General features: G+C 42.8%; 1 protein-coding gene across 2 annotated transcripts; it reads left to right on the plus strand.

Annotated features, from left to right (window-relative positions):
• The first annotated feature begins 11,336 nt into the window (after window positions 1-11,336).
• On the plus strand, window positions 11,337-18,180 carry NABP1 (nucleic acid binding protein 1). 2 transcript variants are annotated; one of them, XM_080932664.1, is made up of 6 exons: window positions 11,337-11,901; window positions 12,111-12,249; window positions 14,476-14,547; window positions 15,747-15,822; window positions 16,335-16,419; window positions 17,319-18,180. In XM_080932664.1, the coding sequence occupies exons 1-6, from the start codon at window positions 11,811-11,813 to the stop codon at window positions 17,477-17,479; spliced, it is 624 nt and encodes a 207-aa protein (XP_080788790.1). In that variant the 5' UTR covers window positions 11,337-11,810; the 3' UTR covers window positions 17,480-18,180. The 2 variants fall into 2 exon arrangements, with proteins under 2 accessions (XP_080788790.1, XP_080788791.1); XM_080932665.1 differs by having other exon boundaries at window positions 16,335-16,386; window positions 17,319-18,179.
• Window positions 18,181-21,147: the final 2,967 nt, after the last annotated feature.

Consider the following 21,147-nt stretch of genomic DNA (forward strand, 5'->3'; position numbering starts at 1 on the left):
CATACGCATTGGTTTATGGAAGTGATACTACTTAAAATTAGTCCCCTTTGGAAAGCCCAGATTAGACTTTTATTACTGGGGAATATTTAAGCCTGTCTACAGCTAAAAACAGAACAATTTGCTTCCTCACTGGGGAAATTATTAAAGTTAATTTCAGTATAACCCCACTAACCTGTATAAAATAACTAATAATGTCATTAAAGAAGAAATGGGAAGGTGGGCGGTGGTGGCATACACCATTAATTCCAGCACCCAGGAGGCAGAAGCAGGCTGATCTCTGTGAGTTTGAAGCCGGCCTCATCTATAGGAAGAGAATTTATAGCTCATCTATAGCTATAGGAAGAAAGCCTAACCTAGAAAACAAAATAAAAGAGGTGGGGGGGACAAAAGCCAGGTAATATTTGGAAATATTGTGTGCCCCAAAAGTTAAGAGATATTGTTTCAAGTATGAGATTTGAAAATTGGATGTCTTGATCAAGGATCCATAAGTTTGATATCAGAACTCCGCCATATAAAACATTATACTGTTGGTTTATGTGTTTCTTCACTTACTCAGTGAACATCTTCTGAACAATCACCCCTTTGAAGCATTTTGCTAAGTGCCAGGCAGACTATGTGCTTAGAGCTAAGTGCAGTGGAAAGGACTCAGTCAAAAAGGAACCAGCAGGAATGTGGGAAGGGAAATAGTCAGATGTAGCTGTACCCAGTTAAATTTACTCAAATTGATCCCAGTGACAGTGGCGAGTTACTCACTACTCACCACACACACACACACACACACACACACACACACACCACGCACACAGCCTTTATATTTTAATATGCCTTAATCTGGCTGGGCCACTTTCTAACCTCCATGTGGCTAATCCAGCTCTCTCCAATATTCCCAAGTCATTACCTACTAAAATCTATATTTCATCTTTGCTGCCCTGAGCCCAGTCAGACAGCCCTCTGGGGCCACCCCGGCTCGTAGCTGATGGCTTGGCTCTCTGACCTGCATCTTACCAGGTGCAGTGTCTCTTCTTCTGCACCTTCTCCGGGCATGGTGGCTCTTCCTCTTCCTCCTTCCTTGGTCCCTTGCCCAGGAATCTTAAAATCCCACCTCTGTCTCTCTGCCACCAGCAACTTTATTTACTAGTCAAAACCAACTGGGGGTAGCAGGGGTCCCTCAGTGTCTTACGTGTGGATGTGTGGATTCCCATGCAATTTGGGGGGACCAAAATGTCTTAGGGTTTTACTGCTGTTAGCAGACACCATGACCAAGGCAAGTCTTATAAGGACAGCATCTAATTGGGACTGGCTTACAGGTTCAGAGGTTCAGTTCATTATTATCAAGGTGGAAGCATGGCAGCATCCAGGCAGGCACGGTGTAGGAGGAGCTGAGAATTCTACATCTTCATCTGAAGGCTGCTAGTAGAATACTTGCTACTAGGCAGCTAGTGTGAGGGTCTTATAGCCCACACCCACGGGACACACCTACTGCAACAAGGCCACACCTTGTAATAGTGCCACTTTCTGGGCACTAAACAAGTCATCACATGAAATTAACAAAATCGAAGCAGCATTAGGCCAAACCTGACAGTCAGAGTTGCTTCGTAGAAAATGCAGATGACACTCTCGCTGAGTAGGGAGTCCTTCTGGTGACCGCAGGATGATAAGACCACACGGAGACTGTGGACTTGGTAGACTACGGTAGCCATGTTAAAATGAATAGAGGTTTTTCATCTAAGCGTTTTTTTGTGGGTAGCTTGACATAGCTGGAGCCTGGCTTCAGAGCGGTATTAGGGGAAGGTACCATGTGACACTGCAGGTCCTGGTCCTTCATCTAACTGGCTGGTGATATCTTGATTACAATACTAACTTTCCTCAAGATTGTCTACGTCTTCAAGGGATGACACCGGTGACATGCTTCTGATGATTTCAGGTTTCAAGGAACACAGATGTGCCTCTGATCAGAAGAAAGGAGAATTTGCTACAGTAGAATAAGGAGAAAGCAGGTACAGGGGTATTTAGATGGAACAACCAGGCCTCACGTAGAACTGGAACATAGGTCATTCATCTCCAGATTTAAGTATCAGCTCCAGTATTTCAAAGGTACTATGAGGGTGCTGTCACACAGTAGGTCTTTCGTGTTCCTCTGCAAATTAAGCCTTCCTTGATTCCCTCCTAATTCTGCAGTTAATGTGATTTACATCTCAGTTTATTTGCCTTGTGGTTTCTATTTCCTTTTTGCTATACAAACTATGGGGACTGTTTCCTATCTGCTCAGTCTCTTGTCTTCTACTCCACTCTGTTCTGTGTGTCCCTCTCTGTGGATTTGTGTGCAAAGGACAGTTAACAGCAGGCCCAAGATTGCTATTTCCAGAAACATTTGCAAGGTGACCACAGACTGGCATCTGGGAGCGTAGGTTCCAGGAGAGTTCCCAGCATTCTGGGAACTATGAGCGCTCAACTGTTCAAACAATGCAGTTCAGGTTCTATTCCTTTCTTCTGCTATTCAGGGACTCAGATTGCACCAGGAAGAGAGTCTTAGTAAGATCCACCCTCAGTCAGAACCCCGGCACCAGGGTGTGCTTCCCTGGAGGGCAGCATTTTACACCCTGTGTTGCAACTCAGGACTCCTGTGGCTCTTGTAGGACACAGCTTCCTCCAGACTTTGTGCCGGGCGCCTTTTCCACCTGGTAATTCAACTCAACACACACAGTTGTGTGTCACTGTCACACAACTATGTGGAAGACTGTCCACAGAGTCCTTCTGGGTTTGAGGACCCCTAACACACCCTTACATCTAGTCTCCTCCTCCACAGCAGCCCCTGGCCCTTATCACACACAGATCTCTGCTTCTGCTTTGCTCTTCATCCTTCTCTGGTATCACTCCCTCCCCCATTCTAGTTTTGCTGGATTCTTTCCTGTTCACCAGACATTCTCCACAAGCCCTGCTCCACAGCCTCTGGCTCTTCTTACATTTTCCCCTGCCTGTGCCTTTGATCTCAGATCTATGCTTGGTTCCCCCCCACACACTGTTTTCCAATCCATGTCTGCTCTTCTTCAGGGATCTGCATACCAATTTCTGACTTGGCCCGTGGCTCTCTCCAAGCCCCCTTGGATTTAGGACAGAGCACAAACCAATACAGCGTGAGAGGCGGGTGCGTGTTTTAAAAATCACCCCTGACTGGAACACATCCCACCTGTCTTTCTCTCTCCTTGTCAAATGAGATAAAATGCAATACCTGAAGCTTTGTTAGTTGACTTTAACATAAAGCCATTTGGGGACGGATAATAGAGCCAAAGAGGCGATAAGACCAATCGTTCAGAAACTTCCTCAGTGCTTTTTTTAAGGTTTATTTTTGTTGTTGTTTTGTTTTAAATCAGGTGTATTTGTAGGGCTTGTGCACAAGTGTGGTTGTCTGTTGAACCCAGAGGTATCAGATTTCTCCTGGAATTGGAGTTACAGGAGGCTGTGAACCTTCTGACATTGTGCCAGCAACAAATCTCAGGCCATTTAGAAGACTGGATGTAGCCACTGAGCCACCTTGACAAATGCTGGAAATAAACACTTGTTTACGTTTAGTCCTTCCCTTCAATTAGTTCCAGTTTTAAATGTCATCTGACTTTTGAAGCCCAGAGTAGAGTCCCAGTATAAACCATAGTATGTGAATCCTTTGTGGACAAAATAGGAGGGAACAGGTAGCCGTAGGATGCCTCAGCTGTAGCCAAGCATCGTAATAATGTTCTCCAAGGAGTCTTACCTCCCACGTCCCCATGGGACATTGCCTTTTGTACCACAGACAGAGTTGGGGATAAAATGAAAAGATGCCGAGGTTATCTCTTCATCTCCTTAGATCTAGGCTGGACGTGTGATTGGCTTGGATCAACAAAATGGAACGAATGTACATTTTGCTAGTTCCACAGTCTTAGAGACTAAAGCCTCTGCGATGCTCCTGAAACCATGACATCACCTTGCTGTGAAACCTGGTATCACTTTCCCGAGGACACAAGGCACCGTGGGGAATAAGTGTTGCCCCGTGTAGAGCCAGCATCAGCAGCCGGCTACGTGATTGGCTTTCTAGAGCCAACACCGGGTGCCAGATATGTGAGTGGTGTCTCCTTAGGCCCCCGAGGCTCACACCAGCCATCAGATGACAGCACGTGAGTGTTTGCAGGCAAGGCTGTCAGGAGTTACTCCTAGACATCATGAACGTGATGACATCATGAATGTGTGTAGTTGCTGTCTTTATGCCACTGGGTTTTGATGAGAGTTTTTTGTTTGTTTTGTTTTTGTGTTTTTTAATGCAGCCAACTCACACCCAAAGATTAACCCTAGCGATTATTTCTTGCTATAGAAAGGGCCTAGAAGAAAGTTAGAATGCATTGACAAAGAAGCAGCCTAGTTAGGTTTGCCTTGTCAGAAAGAGAAGCCACCATCTTCTGCTTACATCTTTGAAGCTTAAGTTAAATAAAGAACACAGCCAGTGTGTTGGTCCTTCCCAGTAACTCCAGAATTTAGGAGACTGAGACAGGAGGATTTCTTTGAGTTCAAGGCCAGTGCAGGCAACATAGTGAGCTTCAAGCTAGCTAGCCTTTTTTACAATGCGATAGTCTTGTCCAACAACAACAAAAAGAACATAGTGTTCAGCAGGAGTTCAGAGCTTCAGAAAGGAGGCCAGGAGGTCAGTCCCAGGAAAGATGGTAAGAAACGGAGGGTCTGGTCCTCTTTCCGTTGTTTCATTTTCTGACCTTGAGACACTCTCTGGCCTCTTGGTGCCTCATTTCTTCTGGGATAATATGAGGCCCGGTCTACCTCAGTCACAAAGCTGGGTAGCACTGTCCCGGAGGAAGGGAATGCCAGTTTCTGACATCCTGCGCATTTACTATAGTTTAGTTTTTAAAAGTCAACAGATGGCTTTTATAATCTGCAAAGATGCACTCAGTGGCTGAAATGTGCCCTCCTAGTGAAGTTCTGCTCTTTTGTGCTTTAAAGATAAGTCATTTGCCTTGAGACAGCTCTCTCCCTTCCCATGGGGTTGAACACTAAACATGATTATAACCCAGTTTTGGTGGCCTTAGGTGATGATAGCGGGGGATGGAAGTAGCATGTCAGGCAAGCATGTTTCACTTAACCACACTCAGCCTGGCGGCTTCTCTTTGTTCATGTGGACCCATTTTCATATCACAACACACATATCTTTCTCATCTAAAAATAAGTACAGAAAGAATCAGTGACGTTGGGCTGGAGCGATGGCTCGGTGGTTAAAAGCACTGACTGCTCTTCCGGAGGTCCTGAGTTCAATTCCCAGCAACCACATGGAAGCCCACAACCATCTGTAATGAGATCCAAGGCTCCTTCTGGTGTGTCTGAAGACAGCGGCAGTGTTCGGGAACCCGTATAAACGTGAGAAGACCCAGCACTGCACCGCTGTGCTCTGACTGTCCACAGGCTCATTGTGATGAGTGTGCTCGCACAATGACTAATGCTAATCCAGGAGCCAGGAGGAAGAGCTCAGTTCACAGCCCAGTGGTAGACTGCGGAAGCAAACACGCAGACTCCCCTACCAAAGGAACGGTGATTTCATTAGTGAAAATAACCCTCTTGCTTGATATCCAGGATTGAAGTGCCTGTTTTCTCAGTGTGCCCAGAAACATTTTACTCATCAGCTCACTGCAAACACCACAGTCCTACAGTTTATACCTTCCCAAAATACGTGAGCCAAAGCTTAGATCTTTGGGTAGGTAAGCATAGGGAAATTTACCTGGGGATCACTCCAAAAATCTGACTCAAACTACTCTCAAGGTTTCTTACAGCAAATGGAAACAGCGGTGGTTAGTAGAGAAACATTTTAAATCCTATAAACTTTAGAAGTTTAAAATAGAAGTCCTAAACAGTCCTGAAAGGAGAACAAAACTTATGAAGAAATAAAGCCAAGTGTGGTGGCACACACCTTTAATCTCAGCACTCAGGAGGCAGAGGGAGGCTCATCTCTGTGAAATACTCTAAAGATCTGTTTTGTTTTTTAATAACACATCCAGATAATATTTTGGCTCCCCCTTCAATTCTACACAAATCCCAAAAGTATTCTAAACTATGGCAATTTTTTCTTGAAGAAGTGAGGTAGGACAGTTTTTAAAAGTGAGCTCCCCATTGCCTTAAATACTGGGAGAGACCTCTAAAGGGGGATAAACTGCGACTACAGCTCATTAGCTAACGAAGAAGAATGCTATACTTTAAAGATAACCAGGAGCTGGGGGAGCGGTGATGTGAGTTCAGACGCCAACAAGCCTTAAAGTCGGAAAACAGAGATCTGTCTCCCACTTGTCCTCTGATCCCCCCCATACACACACACACACACACACACACACACACACACACACACACACACACACGGAGGAATATAAATAAATGTAATTAAAAATTGTACTGGCAAGAGACTGCTCAGTCAGTAGAGTGATTGCTTTGTGAATACAAAGCTCTGGGTTCAATACCAAGTACCATATAAACGTGGCTATAATCCTACCGTTTGGGAGGTGGAGCCAGGAGGATTAGACGATTGGGGGAGACCCTCTGTTACATGCTGTGTTGAAGGCCGGCCCTGGTTAGATGAGACCCAGTCTGGAAAACTGAGAGAACCACATCTTAATGAGCATTTTATAATAGTTTTGCATCACTTGGGTAGAGGAATTAAAAGTTGCCATCCTATGTGTGGCTCATGGCTCACGCCTATCATTCTAGCACTTGGAAGGATGAGGCAAGAGTTGTTGACACCAGGGTGAGGCCAGCCTGGGGCTACATAGCATGAATCCTCAGACCCCCTTCTGGTGTCTCTGTTCTCCTGCTGCCTTGGGGTTCTAGTTCCATCCTGTGCCACCTACCTGAGGACAGGGATTATCTTCACAGTCTGATGAGCCTTGCTCTTCAGCGGGAACCCCTAACATTCCCCACAGTTTAAAGAAGGAAAAAACAGAAACTCTTTGGTCAGTGAGATGACACTGTTGTTGTAAGTACTTGGTACCAAGCCTGTGGGTCTCCAAGACCAGCACCGTGTAAGGTGGGAACTGACTCGTAGAGGTTGTCTCTTATAACTCGTCTGCCCCTGGCACTTGATTAATAACAAATGTGGTAAAAGTGTTTGAAAAGTCTCATCCCATGCTTCCCTGAAAGTCATTATCCCATCCTCTGCTCCCTTGCAGCAAGCCATGGTAGAAGGTTCCAGAGAAGATACACAGTCTCTGGACTAAGAAGTACTGACTTCTTGGCCAAGGAGACAGCCATTGTTGAACTAGCTGGGCCACTGCCTGTGAGTCACTTCAGCACATTCCCTTTTCACTGTCAGTTCTGTTCCTCGAGAGAACTCTTAATACAGAGAATGACTCTCCCAGGAGATGTGTGGGTGTCTGTGTGCAAGTGTGAACTTCATAGTGCTCCAAAATAAGAGATGGGCATCCACTTCTTATTGTAGAAAGATTACAGTAGTAAATCAGAATTTTGTCACCTTTGAGGTTTGGGTCTGTCTTGATATGTAGCTCAGGCCGTCCTTGAACTTGTGACCCTCCTGCCTAAGCTTCCCAAGTGCTGGAGATTAAGGGTCTTTGCCAACAAACCAGCTCATAAATGAAATTTTACAAAGGTCCTAAGACCCAGTCAGCATGTGTCTGGAGTGAGGATAGAGACTGACATGTTTGTTTGTTTATTTATTTATTTATTTATTTACTTATTTATTTATTTATTTACTTATTTATTTATTTATTTGTAGGGGTTGTTAAGCAGCATCACTGACACTTGCCCCGCTAAGATTTTACATATTTTATGTGTTCGTTTGTACACGAAGTTTTACGTAGGACACCAGGAAAATGGCGAACAGTAGCAACTCTTGGAAACATCCAGATTAAGCATTCTTAGAATTCTGTAGAACTTTGACTCATGGAAGCTCTATCCCACCCAGGCTCTTTCGACATGTGTTTTGAAGCATTTTCTACAACATTCTTTAAGTACGAAAATCATGATATATACTTGAACCAATAATATGTTATTTGTTTCCAGATAGTTCTTTTGGACAATATATTTTTGCAACCCCTCCCACCAAATTCAGGAAACTATTGAGAGGTAGGAGATACTGAAAACAAGCTTTTCAGAATGTAGAAGCCAAAGCTGCCTACCTCATTATCACACAGTAATATGTTCTGAATCAATCTACTTAAGGATGTGTCTCTTTCCAAGAGAAACTAAAACTTTATTATCCTCTACTAGATTTCACTGCCCTCCACCCCAAGTCAGGCACTGGGGTTATTCTAAATTACAAATCCTTCAAAAAAGTCAATTATAAATTTAGATAACTAAAGAGATACACATTTTATATTAAAATGTTTTTACAAGCATAGGATTTAAATCTCAGCTTTATAATTGGGTGTCATGAAACATCGAGAGAGCCAAAGTGTGGTTGTGAGGGGTGTTCAGTCCCAGGTTAGATGCTCCGTGTGTGCTAGCGTGCACTGCAGGGGATGGTTAGACGAACACAGCAGGCTTTTATCTTTTTGTTTTTAATTTCTATGAGTGCTGGCATTTTGTCAGCATGTATGTGTACCACACACTTGTATATGCTGGGAATCAAACCCAGGGCCTGCTCTGGGAGAGCAGCCAATGGTCTTAACCGTGGAACCATCTCTCCAGCCCCAGCCAGCATTTGTTGACGGCTCCTTATTATTTATTTATTTTCCTTGAGATGGTTTCGCTTTGTAGCCTTGGCTGAGCTGGAACTCACTGTGCAGAGCAGTTGATCTGCCTTTGCCTCTAGTGCTGGTTTAAAGGCTTGTACCATCTAACCCAGGTTTTTCTCTTTATCAACTATTATCTTTGGGAGCTGACTTAGGAGTAGCTGAAGCCTATTGCTCTCCACCTAACTGTGTTCTGGTTGCAGTTTCTCAAGGCTGCCTTTGGGTTTGTTCTGAGAAAGTGGTGCCATTTTCGTTGTGGGAGCTCTGGGCTAGGGGAAGTGAGAGAGGAACAGGTGAATCTGTCTTGGGGGAGGGAGAGCCTGTGAGGGCAGGGACAGCCCTGTGTACTAGCTTCTGCTTTTTATAGTGCCTGCTTCTTTCTTTTCTCCTTTCTTTGTCTTTCTCTCTCTTCTTTCTTTGCATGCAAGTGTGTATGTGTTTATTGAACATAGATTCTTTTCTTATGATATATTCTGATTATAGTTTCCCTTTCCCAACTCCTCCCAGATCCTCCTCTCCTATCTAACTTCATTCTCTTTCTCTTTCTGTCTCTCTCTCAGTTAGAAACAAACAGGACCCCCCCCCCCAATTGTGATAAGATAAAACAAACAAAAGACAAAAACACAAGCAAAAAGTACAACAGATGGGCGCTGTGATACTCAGACACACAGAAATTGTACAAAACCAGAAACCTTAATATATGACAGGTAAGGTTAAAAGAAGAGTCCCAACAAAATGTTACGAGATAAAGAACCTCCCAAAATATCATTGGTTGTTTTTGTATGGCCTGGCTTTGAGAGAGGTTGTATCCCCAGTGAAACAGAGAATTCTAATTTTTGTTTGTGAGCAGTTAGTTATCAGCTGGAGATAGCTTCTGGTTTGGGAACAGAGGCTTGAGTCTCCATTTCTCTCAGTGCTTGCTCAGCCCTGAGAACCCACTTAGGGTATGGCCACACAGGGCCTGGTCTCCTAGTGTTTGGGCCTTCTTTAAGAAGTGTGTGTATAATTCTGAGCCTCACTCTCTGTCCTTTTAACAAGAGCAAATGGTTGGGAATTCAGGGAGTGGCCAGCTCCCCCTCCCCCAACTCCAGCCACACCGTTATTTTGTAGCTGGGTTCTCAAGGCAGGTTTCTGCTTAACTCAGGCTGTAGGCCAGGCTGACCTTGAACTCACAGACTACCTGTGCCTCCAGAATGGTGGGATTAAAGTTGTGCGCCACCTCCGGAGGCTCAATATTCTTACCAGGGCTTGATGTCTAAAACTTTTTAAAGAGCTCATTGTCAGACCTTTTAAACTTAAGTATTGTATTGCTTCAGTGAGAATGGTTTTTCCTCCGTTACAACAAAAACCCAACTGCGTGCTTATGGAATGGACACAACTACTTTTCCTTACTTAGAACATTCTCGATAGTGAGATTGTTTTAAAAACTTTTCTAGCAATATATCTATGCTGTTTGAAGGTATTATCCTGAAGAAAAAAAAAAAGAAAGAAAAGCATGTTTCTGATATATAAGTTCTCTATTTTCCACAGCATTTGCTTCCCTGATTCTCTATCATACTAGAATATACTCTTGTGTTCCCATTTTATTTCTTCAATCTGTTTTGGAGCATTAAAATCACACTACTTAAACATAAAATACTTCTGTTTGAAGCCTCCTAGGGTCAAGATTTCGGAAACTGAAACCCAGTTTGGACATTCTCTAATGAGTTTTATTACTTGTAAAATCTGGGTTAAAATTATCACTCACTACAATATTAAATAACAAATTATTTTCAATAGAAAATTGATGAAATGATATATTGATCACAGATCTATTTGCTACAGTACTTGGGCAATTTATTTATGACCCCGTTTCATCCTCTCTGAGGCACGGATCCTAGTTTTATTGTTCAGATTATTAAACTCTGGCTAGGAAGCTTAACCAACTATTTTCAAGTTCACACAATTAGGCACCAGCTCCAGCTTGTTTGGTTGCAAAGCACACACCCCTCCATTTCAGGTTTTGTTTTAAGGTTCCCCTTCACCGGTGTATGATTAATTCATCTAATTTATAGAAAAGCCAAGTAAGTGAAAATTTAAAAGAAAATGGCTAAAGAAAAAAAAAAAGAAATATCTTTGGAACTTTACTATGTATGGTTATTATCAGCATGAAAAGAGGTTTTCTAATTGCTTTTAAAAAGACGACCTGGTGTTTCTGGATCCGGATTTAAACACCTCTAAAGTACGAAGGTGGATTCCCTGAGACTGGGAACCCCTGTCCCGGCATCCTGGGACCCCTTAGGCTCGCCCTTGATCCTAAAGGGCAAAGGTGACCATACTGACGGCTCGTGAGGATTTAGGCAAAGCCTGACCTCCCTCCGAGCAGCGAAAGACCCAGCCCTACAAAAACCCGGAAGAGGTAGCGCGACCCGCCAGAGAAGGGTGTGGCCGAGAGCCCATTGGACGGCCAGGGGGCGGGGCTTGAGCTGACAGCCAGGGAGGAGCTGGAGAGGCTGCGAGCTCAGTGGCTCTGGGTTCCGCCCCAGAGGCGTGCGGGTGGGCGTGGTCACGTCGCGTGACGCCACAAGGGGCGGGGCGCTGCTTAATAAAGCCGGCGTGCGAGCGCGTCCCCAAGTTGCTGCTTGGGACGCGTGCTGCGCGGTCGGAGGGTTGCGTCGCCGTTTTGCTGTACCTTCCCGGAGCCTGGGACTGAGGGGGCGCGCGCGTGTGCGTGTGTTGTGTGAGGGACAGCGGGACTCGGGCAGGGCCGCCCCCTGTTCCCTTTTCCCTTAGGGGAGGCGACAGTTCGCACGCTTGTTTGCTCGCCACCCACTTGGGAGCGGGCTCGGGGTGCGGAGTGCGTCTCTCTTTTTTTGTAATTTTAATTTTTTTCCCGATTTTGGAACTTGTGAGAGTCTTTTTTTCCCCCTCCCCCTCTTCCATTTTTTTTTCCTTCTTTTGGCTTGGTGCCTCTAGGGCTGGTTTTCGTCCCCGGCCCTTGAATAACCGCTTCCTGACCCGGGTCGCCAGCCCTGCCCCAGGTTACGCCCCGGCTCTGCCCCCGGCCCCGGAGGGTGGGAAACCTTGCTTAGCGGGTCTCCGAAGCGTAGCCGCACCTGCCTCAGTATGCATGGGGTCAACGACCCTCCTCTTTTTATAAAAGACATTAAGGCCGGACTGAAAAATTTAAATGTCGTCTTTATTGTCCTGGAGATAGGTAAGTGAGGTCCGCAGCCCGCCCCACACCCTCGAGCGCTCGGACCTCCTCCCCGCCCGCGATCCCACGTGCTCCCGGCCGAGACTCGTACCCGGGGACTGAAGTCAGTCACGTAGCGTGCTGGAGGAGGGTGAGACGGCTCCCTCCGACGAACTCCTTATCTAATACACCTTTCCTTCTTCCCTGTTTGATTTTTTAAATCTTCACAGGACGAGTGACCAAAACCAAAGATGGCCATGAAGTAAGATCCTGCAAAGTAGCTGATCGAACGGGAAGCATCACAATTTCTGTGTGGGATGAGATCGGAGGGCTCATACAGACAGGGGATATTATCCGGTTGACCAGAGGGTAGGTTTGCATAAACTGGGATGGGGTGGGGTTGGCGGACTTCCCAGGTTCAGAAGTTGCCGGGCTCTTGCATGGGCCACTACAAGAAGTGAGCTGTTCTAGTGTACATACAGCATTGGGAACAGCTCACCTTTCACAGCTAATTTGTTCTAGGTAGGGAATTAGCTCCTTCCCTCCAATTTTAAAGGTTAGTTTTATTTCTGAAAATACCGTATGAAAGTCAGTGAGCCTTTATCAGTGAGGCTGATAAAGACCACATTACCCTTTTCCCCTTTCTTGGAGACTGGGTTCTTCTGTGTAGCCCCGGTTGGCCTGGGACAAGTGCTATAGACCAGTCTGTCCTCGAACTTACAGAGATCAGCCTGCTAATCAGTTCTCTGTGCCACGCCACTTGGATACATTTCCTTTTTAATCAGTCCGTGTGTGAGGTATCATGTCTTCCACCCCCTTCCTTGTACCATGAAATTCTGTCAGTAATTTATTTATACTCACCATTTAGGTGGAAAGGACATACATTTTTTTAACTTTACCTTCATTTTGGAAACTAGCTCTTTGTGAACTTTCAGATGCCCAAGAGAATGACCTTGAATTTCTGATCTTCCTGCCTCCACTTCCCCAGGTGGCAGGATTCTGGGCATGTACCTAAACAATGAACCAAAGGCCCGCTGCATGCCCAGCAAGCACCCTGCCACCTGACTTACAGTCCCAGCTTGAATTTAACATTTCTGTGGTCACACAAGGTACTCATAGGGATGAAGGCGGAGTCTGGGATATTCTTTATTGAAAATGATTTCATCTGTAAGATCAGTGTTTCACAAAAAATCCAGAACAACACACAAATGGCAGCTTTGATCTATTCAGAAGATTTAGTTGGCTGTGGAGATGGAATACTTTTTTTTAAATAGAATTTCTACCAAACGTTGGTCTTAAGAGAAGTCCAGGAAAGAATCTTAAAAGTAGACTATAGAAACTTCTGTGATTGGGAGAATTGTAATAATTTTAGTGGTAGCCATCAGAAAAAATAGTTAACAATTACTGTTGGGCAGGAGCTCTTTGATACTATCTTACAGGCCTTACAACATTTTCAGGAAGTGAGGTAAAGTATCATCAAAGCAGGAAGTCAGAGTCAGACTTAGGCATCTTATTCTCATACACTGAGTCATGGTGACACTAAGTTACATCTTCTTAACTTCTATATCTCTTTCCACAAAAGAGAATTACTTCCTTGGGTGTTGGGGAGAACTACAATACTTCACTAATCATAATATATATTTTAAGCCATGAAGTTACCTTGGTAGTTGTGCAAAGAAACATTGAAAAAAAAAAAAAAAAAAAAAAAACAGACTTTGGTCTGGTTCTGCTAATTTAATTAGATTTTATTTTCCTTATGTTTAATGATGTCATTCACATTTCAAATTGTTCACATTAAACAATTGGTTTCATTATGTTGGTAATAAAAGTTGCAAAATTTGGGAAGACCAGCAGGGCAAGAGGTCCTTTCTTTTTTTAGCTCTATGAAGTTGAAGCTCCTCCTCAGAATACACTTTCAGTTCTATTTCTTTGAGAGTGTCTTCTACCCCCTTCCTTTTCTCCTCCTTAACCGACGTGCACACAAACTTCAGTTTTCTAACCAATCAAACCAATTCACTGAGAAACAAAAGCCCTTCCCTTTGTTAACTGCTGATAATCATTGATAATCATCCGGACATAATACACACTTTACCAGAACACCACTCCTTGCCACTCCCTTCTCCTTGGAAATGGGCTCAAACTTGAATTCATGTTTCAGTGTTCTCAGTACCGGGACTCAAGGTGTGTGGCCATACCCGGTCAGGTTTTTCTCCAGCTCCTCCTAAAGCTGAGACAGGAGGATGGCAAGGCTGAGACTCCATTGCTATAGAAAGTCCAAGACCAACCTGGACAGCTAAGGAGACGCCTTAAAATAAGGTTTAAAAACAAGTTTTAGGAACGTAGCTTAGTGTCAGGGTGCTCGCCCAGAGTGTTCAAGGCCTGGGTTCCATCTTCAGCAGTGAACATTTTGACTAGGGTTGTAATTTGAATGGTTATGTCATGTGGCAGTGGGATTTTCTTTGTATAATTTCTTATTAGAGTTACAGTGACTGTATTTGACTTTGCATGGTGCATAAGCCCATGTATAAAAATATACTGAAAAGCTAAGTAGAACTCTACATTTCTACTGAGAGCATAATTTACTTTTCCCTCTAGATATGCATCAATGTGGAAAGGATGCCTGACACTTTATACTGGAAGAGGTGGTGAACTTCAAAAGATTGGGGAGTAAGTATTTTGTTTAATTAAATTGCAAATAATGTGTACAGAATGATTGGTAAGTATAAACTCTAAACCACTCCTTTCGCTTTGTGCTGTCAGTAGGTAACTGCTTTAAACACTGAGTTCTGCTCCCTGTGCTTGAGAAGGTGAGCTTTTCCCAACAGACCTCAGTTCACACCAGCCCCAGTAGGCCCTGTCTAAAACTTTAGAAAAATCTCCTTCAGGTGTCATTTCAAGTATAGTCTCTCTTGATTTACTAAAATAGAACCTAGACATGGTTTCAGTCTGTAGTTTGAATTTTCATTGTCTATGAATGAATGTGTGCTAGGGTTAAGGGACCTTAAGCAGTGCCAGGTGAAGCCTTCTGTTGGTCCTATTCTGTGTACAGTACAAGCAGCCAGTCAGTGTGTGCCCATGGGCAGTGACTCCCACCTTGACCTGTAGGGACATGCGGGAGTGTAAAGGGGTTTTAGTCCCATGTCTCTAGCTGTCTGGGTTTCATCCTTAATGTGTGTTATACATAGAGAGGAAAACTCATACCAGTGATGAATTGTGCCTTGGTTAATATGAAAGTGGAAAAGTGTAGTCTGATTAAACATCAGAATCTGAGTTACTACTTAACCTTCATCAGGAAGGTGAGTGTTGGGATGCATGTGGGTTCATATGTAGAGCAATGCTCTTGAGAGTCATGTGTTGGGAAGGTCTTTGGGGCAGAATGGCAGGATCTGGCTGGATAGTCATGGATGCAGAGATTCTGCAGTAATGGAGGTCAGCTTGGTGAAGGACCACAGGATGTCACTCGTTTCCCATGGCTGTCCTTTGAGATTTCCCAAACTGGATCTAGTTCCTTTTAGAATTGAAGAGCTGTGAACATTCTTCGATGTGAGCAGGGTACCCAGTTGTGCTGTCAGCCTATAAGGAGTCTTAGCCCAATCTGTCCTAATCATTGAGAATTTATTCTTTACCGTGGATGGTTATCTTTGCAGATTCACAGTGGTTGGGCAAAAGAGCAATTCCATGAAATAATTAAGTAGATTGGTGTTATTTGGGATATAGTTGTTTAGGAAATTTTACAAATGAATCGTATTAGTTAACATGCTACTGTTCAGGTAGTTTTGACACCTAAGGTTTTTTATTTTTGTAAGTTAAAGAAATTATACAAAAAAGTTCAGAAATCATTTAACTTGTTCTTTATTTTCTTTCAGATTTTGTATGGTGTATTCAGAAGTGCCAAATTTCAGTGAGCCAAACCCAGATTATAGAGGACAGCAGAACAGAGGGGTAATTAATCAAAAAATGGTATACTTTTATGATTTGGTTAAGTTGACTGTGTACTATAATTGTCAGTAGGGTAAGCCTCTGATGTCCACAGTGTAACAAGGAATTATGAAACAGTCTTGACTAGGGATGTAGCTGAACTGATGGACTGATTGTCTAGCATGAAGCCCTGGGCTCAGCCGCCAAGTACTGCAACAGACAAACATGGGGGCAAGTTGGAAGTAGGATAAGGAGTTCAGTCCTCTGGGCTCCACAGGGGTTTGTGGCCTACGTGAGGTACCTGAGATCCTGTCTCATTACATTCTGTGAGTCCATATATAATCTGTGACACGTACTGTTCACTACTTCTCAGACTGAAGGGACTGAGTATAATAGAAGCTAGAAGAGACTTGAGCCAGATTTCTAAATACTTTCACATTGAGTGGATTTGGACAAACCTTTAAATATTAAAATCATTTTTAAAACCCTTAAGATTAATGTTTTTATTTTATAAATATGTTCCTTTCGTCTTTTAGGTACAAAATGAACAGAAGGATAAAGTGAGCACCAGTGCATTCGGGCCAGTGGGTAAGGCTACAGTTGGTGCATTCGGGCCAGTGGGTAAGGCTATAGTTGTATGACATGTAGACATTACAGTAATTATGAGAAATGTAAAGAAAAAATCTCCTAATGCATAGCTTACTGCTAAGGAGGAACTCCTAGTAGACAAGTACACAAATAAAAGATGTGGGAGGTAGAAATGCTTGTCCATGCTAGTGTGTTGGGCACATGTTTCTTCAAGCACCGGGACCTATTATGCCAAACATTGGTTAGTAACCAGACTAATTTTGGTGACCTGCTGATGAGATCTTTTTATTTTTATTTTACCAATGTCTGTGGTGTAATGGCTATTTATAATGTATGCAGACTTACTGGTTGTTAAAGTACCTTAATATTCCACATGTTTTTAGTCAGCTGCCATTTTACAAAGAGCGGCCTGGATTCCTCAGACCTCTCCCCAGTGATCCTGGAGCTCTAAAAAGTCTTTTGTCTTTAAATAACCCAGGACATGTCTTTTGAGATGTATGTATCTTTCTGTAATTGGAATTGATTAGGGTAGCCGGAGGCTTATTTGACGAGTTCACATTGTGGAAAACCTGTCTGCCAATAGCTTGATTACATTGAAACTTTAATTGTATTTGAGTCAAATACATAGCCAAACTCAGGTGCTCACACACTTCTCCACAATTAACCTCTTTTGGTGTGTTTGTTTTTATATGTATTCTTAATCTTAAAGCTCAACTTGTCTTTTCCCCTCCTATTCACTCAGTACCAGTAATGCATTTGTTAGCACACTTGAGCCTCAGAGCTCACACCTTCATTATAGAGTGAAAGTGCTTGTCTTTCCTGGCATTTGTCAGCATGCATTGTGTGTACATGAACTTTGGTGATTGTGTTTCTGTAGCGTACTATGAACCATTTTTGAAAATGGTGATGATTTTTTTGTGCTCTTATCTTAGGAAATGGTGTTCAGACTGAATCTAGGGGATATCATCTTCCATTTGGCAGAAGCAATGACCTGGGACCCATTGGTTCACAGCTACCAGGAGCACCTAGTAGCCAAACAGTTAGGACCTCAATAAGTAATGCCAGAGATCCGAGGAAAGCCTTCAGAAGATGACCTAAGCCAAAGAGACACATGTAGTTTTTAAACTACATGACCTACTTGAACACTTAGTGCACTTTTATTCATCTATAACTGTGAAAACATTCTCTTACGGGTTTCCTTTTATATTTTGGTTTGTTAAGAAGAGTGGTTGGTCTTCACGGAAGAACTGTTATGCTGCTTAGTTACATCCTATTGAAGAATAGGAACTCTGAAGGCTGGAACATTTATTTTTAGAGCAAGAGCTTACTGGGTATCACTTGAAAACCTGTCCTTGTTTCGAGGGTGAGTTACTTAAGACACCAGCTTATATATAGCCTCTGTGAGTCTGGCTTCTGCATAAACTTTAATGTTTGTCATAGTGTTTAGTGGAAAATCTTCTTTTGTCTTAAACTTGGATATCGCCACCTGAAGCAATAACCACCCAAGCCAGAAACTTGTCAGTGTTGACATTTTTGAGTGTGATCCAGGAATGACTTGACTTCCTAGAATGACTGCCTGCCATTAAGATTTTTCCAAGGACGGAATCATCCTAAGCTCTTGTTTAATTACTTGATAACCAGATTCTTTATCAGAATTTTGGAATAAAATATGTAATGTAATTTTTAGAAGAAAACTGTTTAAGATAATGCTCTTAGCATTTGTTGCAAACATTGAAGATTACATTTAAGAAAAATTTACAACTGAGTTCCTGAATATTTTATTTCTGAAGTTACCATGCTAAATGTTAAAGTGTAATTGGAGGGGTTGATCAGATCTCTACAGAGGGGTTGCATGGACTCACCTGACCTATATGTATCCAAGTTTAAACCATCATTTTCACCCTGACCATTAGGTTAATGTTTAAAGTATATTCTATGGCTTAGCGCAGGAAGTGGATGCTTTTGTCTTCTGTCAGCTCAGTGCGAAAAGGATGACCAAGTTTAGAAATAGGGTTGGAGGCATTGACATTACCGGAGATACACAGCATGCATCCTCAGATTCCAGTCTCACCCTAAGCACAATCCCCACGAGTGTGAAGTATTTATTTAGCACTAGGACTTTCTGGGCCACTTGGGCAAAGGTGGTCACCACTAGAGCCATCTACTGGTAATTACTCTAGTTTCTGCAGATGAATCTGGTTTAGCCAGTTTAAGGGTTTATTTGATTTATGAAGGCAATAGGTGATGTTAAGAAATGATCATAGGTAGTTGGAAAATTCCCTTATTTAAGCAGATCAAACATTGAACTTCCCTCAAAGATAAAGACTGCCAAGATTATTTTTTCAAGATTTTAAAAATGGACTTTTACCTGCATGCTTAGATGTGTACCATATGTGTTCCTAGTGTCTGTGGAAGACAGAGAAGGGTAGCAGATACCTTGCAACGGGAGTTGAGATGGTTGTGAGCTGCCGATTGGATGCTGGGAACTGAACCCGGGTTTTCTGTGACAGCAGCAGGTGCTCTTGAGTCTTCACCCTGACCTGTACTGTCAAGTCTTAGATTCTGTCAGTATTAGTGAATTCTTGCTAACTCTTGGGAGCTATTTCATTATCCAGTGCTTTTTTTTTTTTTTTTTTTTTAAATGCCAAATGATGTTGCTATTTTTGTAGTTACATGAGCTTTGCATATCAAAATGCAAATGTAAGAATGGAAACAATTTTGAGCTGGAGAGATCTTGATTTGAGTTCTGCATCTGCTATTGTACCAACACCATGGATGTGAACCTAACAAGGGATGATGGATGAGGCTGGAGAGCACTATGAGGAATCTGAGCCAGTGAATAAGTATAACAAGTATAAGCCCTTTATTAGGAGTAAAACAAAGAGCTGTCATTTTCCCATACCACTTGGAAAGAATTTAGAAAAAGGAATAGCAAGAAATTTATATGAGTTTAGAAAAAAGTTGGAGGTGAATTGTGTGTAGTTCTGGCTGGCCTTGAGCTCTCGATCTTCCTGACAAGACAAGGCAAGAAGCACTGGTCCCAACTCCAATTGAAAGCTTCGAGTTACAAGTTTTTGTTCGTTTCCTTGATATAGAAAAGCATGTATGTTGCTGATCTGCTGATAGCACGTGGTTGGCTTTCATTACAGAGATTTGACCACCGTCAGATGTACTATGCTGCTTTTCTCCTTTGCCCAGGAGAGTCCTCCATCTGCCTATGAAAGGTAGTAGAAGAGGGACCTCTTGTGGACAAATGTCTGGGCTAGAGACAAGGTCAGTGACCCAGGGGGAAGGCAGCAGGCACACTAAAAGGAGTTCCTTCATAGATGTCATGATTGGTGTGCATTTGCAATTTGTTTATAACTTCAGGCTTGAATAATGTGTTCAACATTTTTTTTTTGAAAAATGTTGAATTTTACAGACACTTGTATTCATCCAAATTTTGTATAAGCACCCAACTTTCCATCTATCCGTCAGAGTTAGTCCAACTGAATCCATTTCAAACAGTAGATTTTTCTTGAATATTTCAAAATGGCTGTTCATTGGAATTTTCAGGTTTTAGGGTAAATTTATATACAACGAGATGCCCTATTTTAAGTGCACTTTGTGGCTTTTAGCAAATGTCTCACACTCATGAAATCCCATCAAAATTTAAAATATTGTCACACCTCTAGAAATTTCAGTATGTTACCTAAAATCATATGAAACTTACGTTCTCTACCACCAGTCAATGTTAGAAGCTTATTTCATTTTAAATGGATTTAAAGACTTAGATTTCTTCTTGGCAGCCCAGGCATTTTGGGGTAGGCCTTGCTGAGCTAGAGACTTAAGCTAGAGGACCTGCAGTTCTGGGGCTGATGGAGGGGTGACTTCAGGGGCCACACCATTCTTCTGCCCTTGGGGATGACATTCTTGTATCTTGAGGTATGACAGCACCATATGGAACGTTGAGAACCTAGCATTACCTAGGAACTTGAGCGTTTTTTAGGACACGTGCTCAACTCTTGAGATTTTTTCCCCCAAACTTTTTCTTATTGCTGTGTTATTCTGTGTATAAGCCAACTCCAAATGCCCTCTGCTGTTTTGAGTTTTCGTAGTACTCACTGGTAGCTGGATTCAGTTGCATACCTAGAGTATGCATATTGCTTGTGTAGCAAAGACTCTTCCCCTCCCCCCTCTCTGTGTGTGTGTGCAACATACAACAGACAGTTTCACTTAGTTTCTACATTGATCACATTTTCCACTTGGGTGTTCAGGATTCTCTCCTTTAATAAACGACTTCTTTGAGCACCGATATGTCATGTCCAGCGCTAGCCAGTTCCCTATGTTCTGTTTTATAAAATGATGGATATTTTATCTTCAATAAAAGGATAGAATAATCTGCCTGAGATCATACAAGAGGGAAGTGACAAAACACATAAAAATCTCTGTGATTTCAACTGCTGGGTGATATTGATGCTTGAGGCTCTTGCTGGCACACTGGATAGGGATTGTGAAGAGACAGGGCTGTGGTTATAAAAATCTATAGGCAGAGGGGCAGACGGGAGCAAAGCACAGACTTTTAACATTTTACTTGGGATTAATCATACTTTAAATGTCAACTAATACAGATCTGACTAATCAAATCTACAGCCACGCGGCACATTTCCCCATGGACTTTGAGCATTAGTCTAGCACCATTTCCACTAACCCCCACACAGACTTTAAAATAAAGCCTAAACTCCCCCGGTGTTTGGAGAAGAAATGGCTCAAAATCTCTAA

Source organism: Micromys minutus (assembly GCF_963924665.1).
Source record: "Micromys minutus genome assembly, chromosome: 19".
Classification (NCBI taxonomy): Eukaryota; Metazoa; Chordata; class Mammalia; order Rodentia; family Muridae; genus Micromys; species Micromys minutus.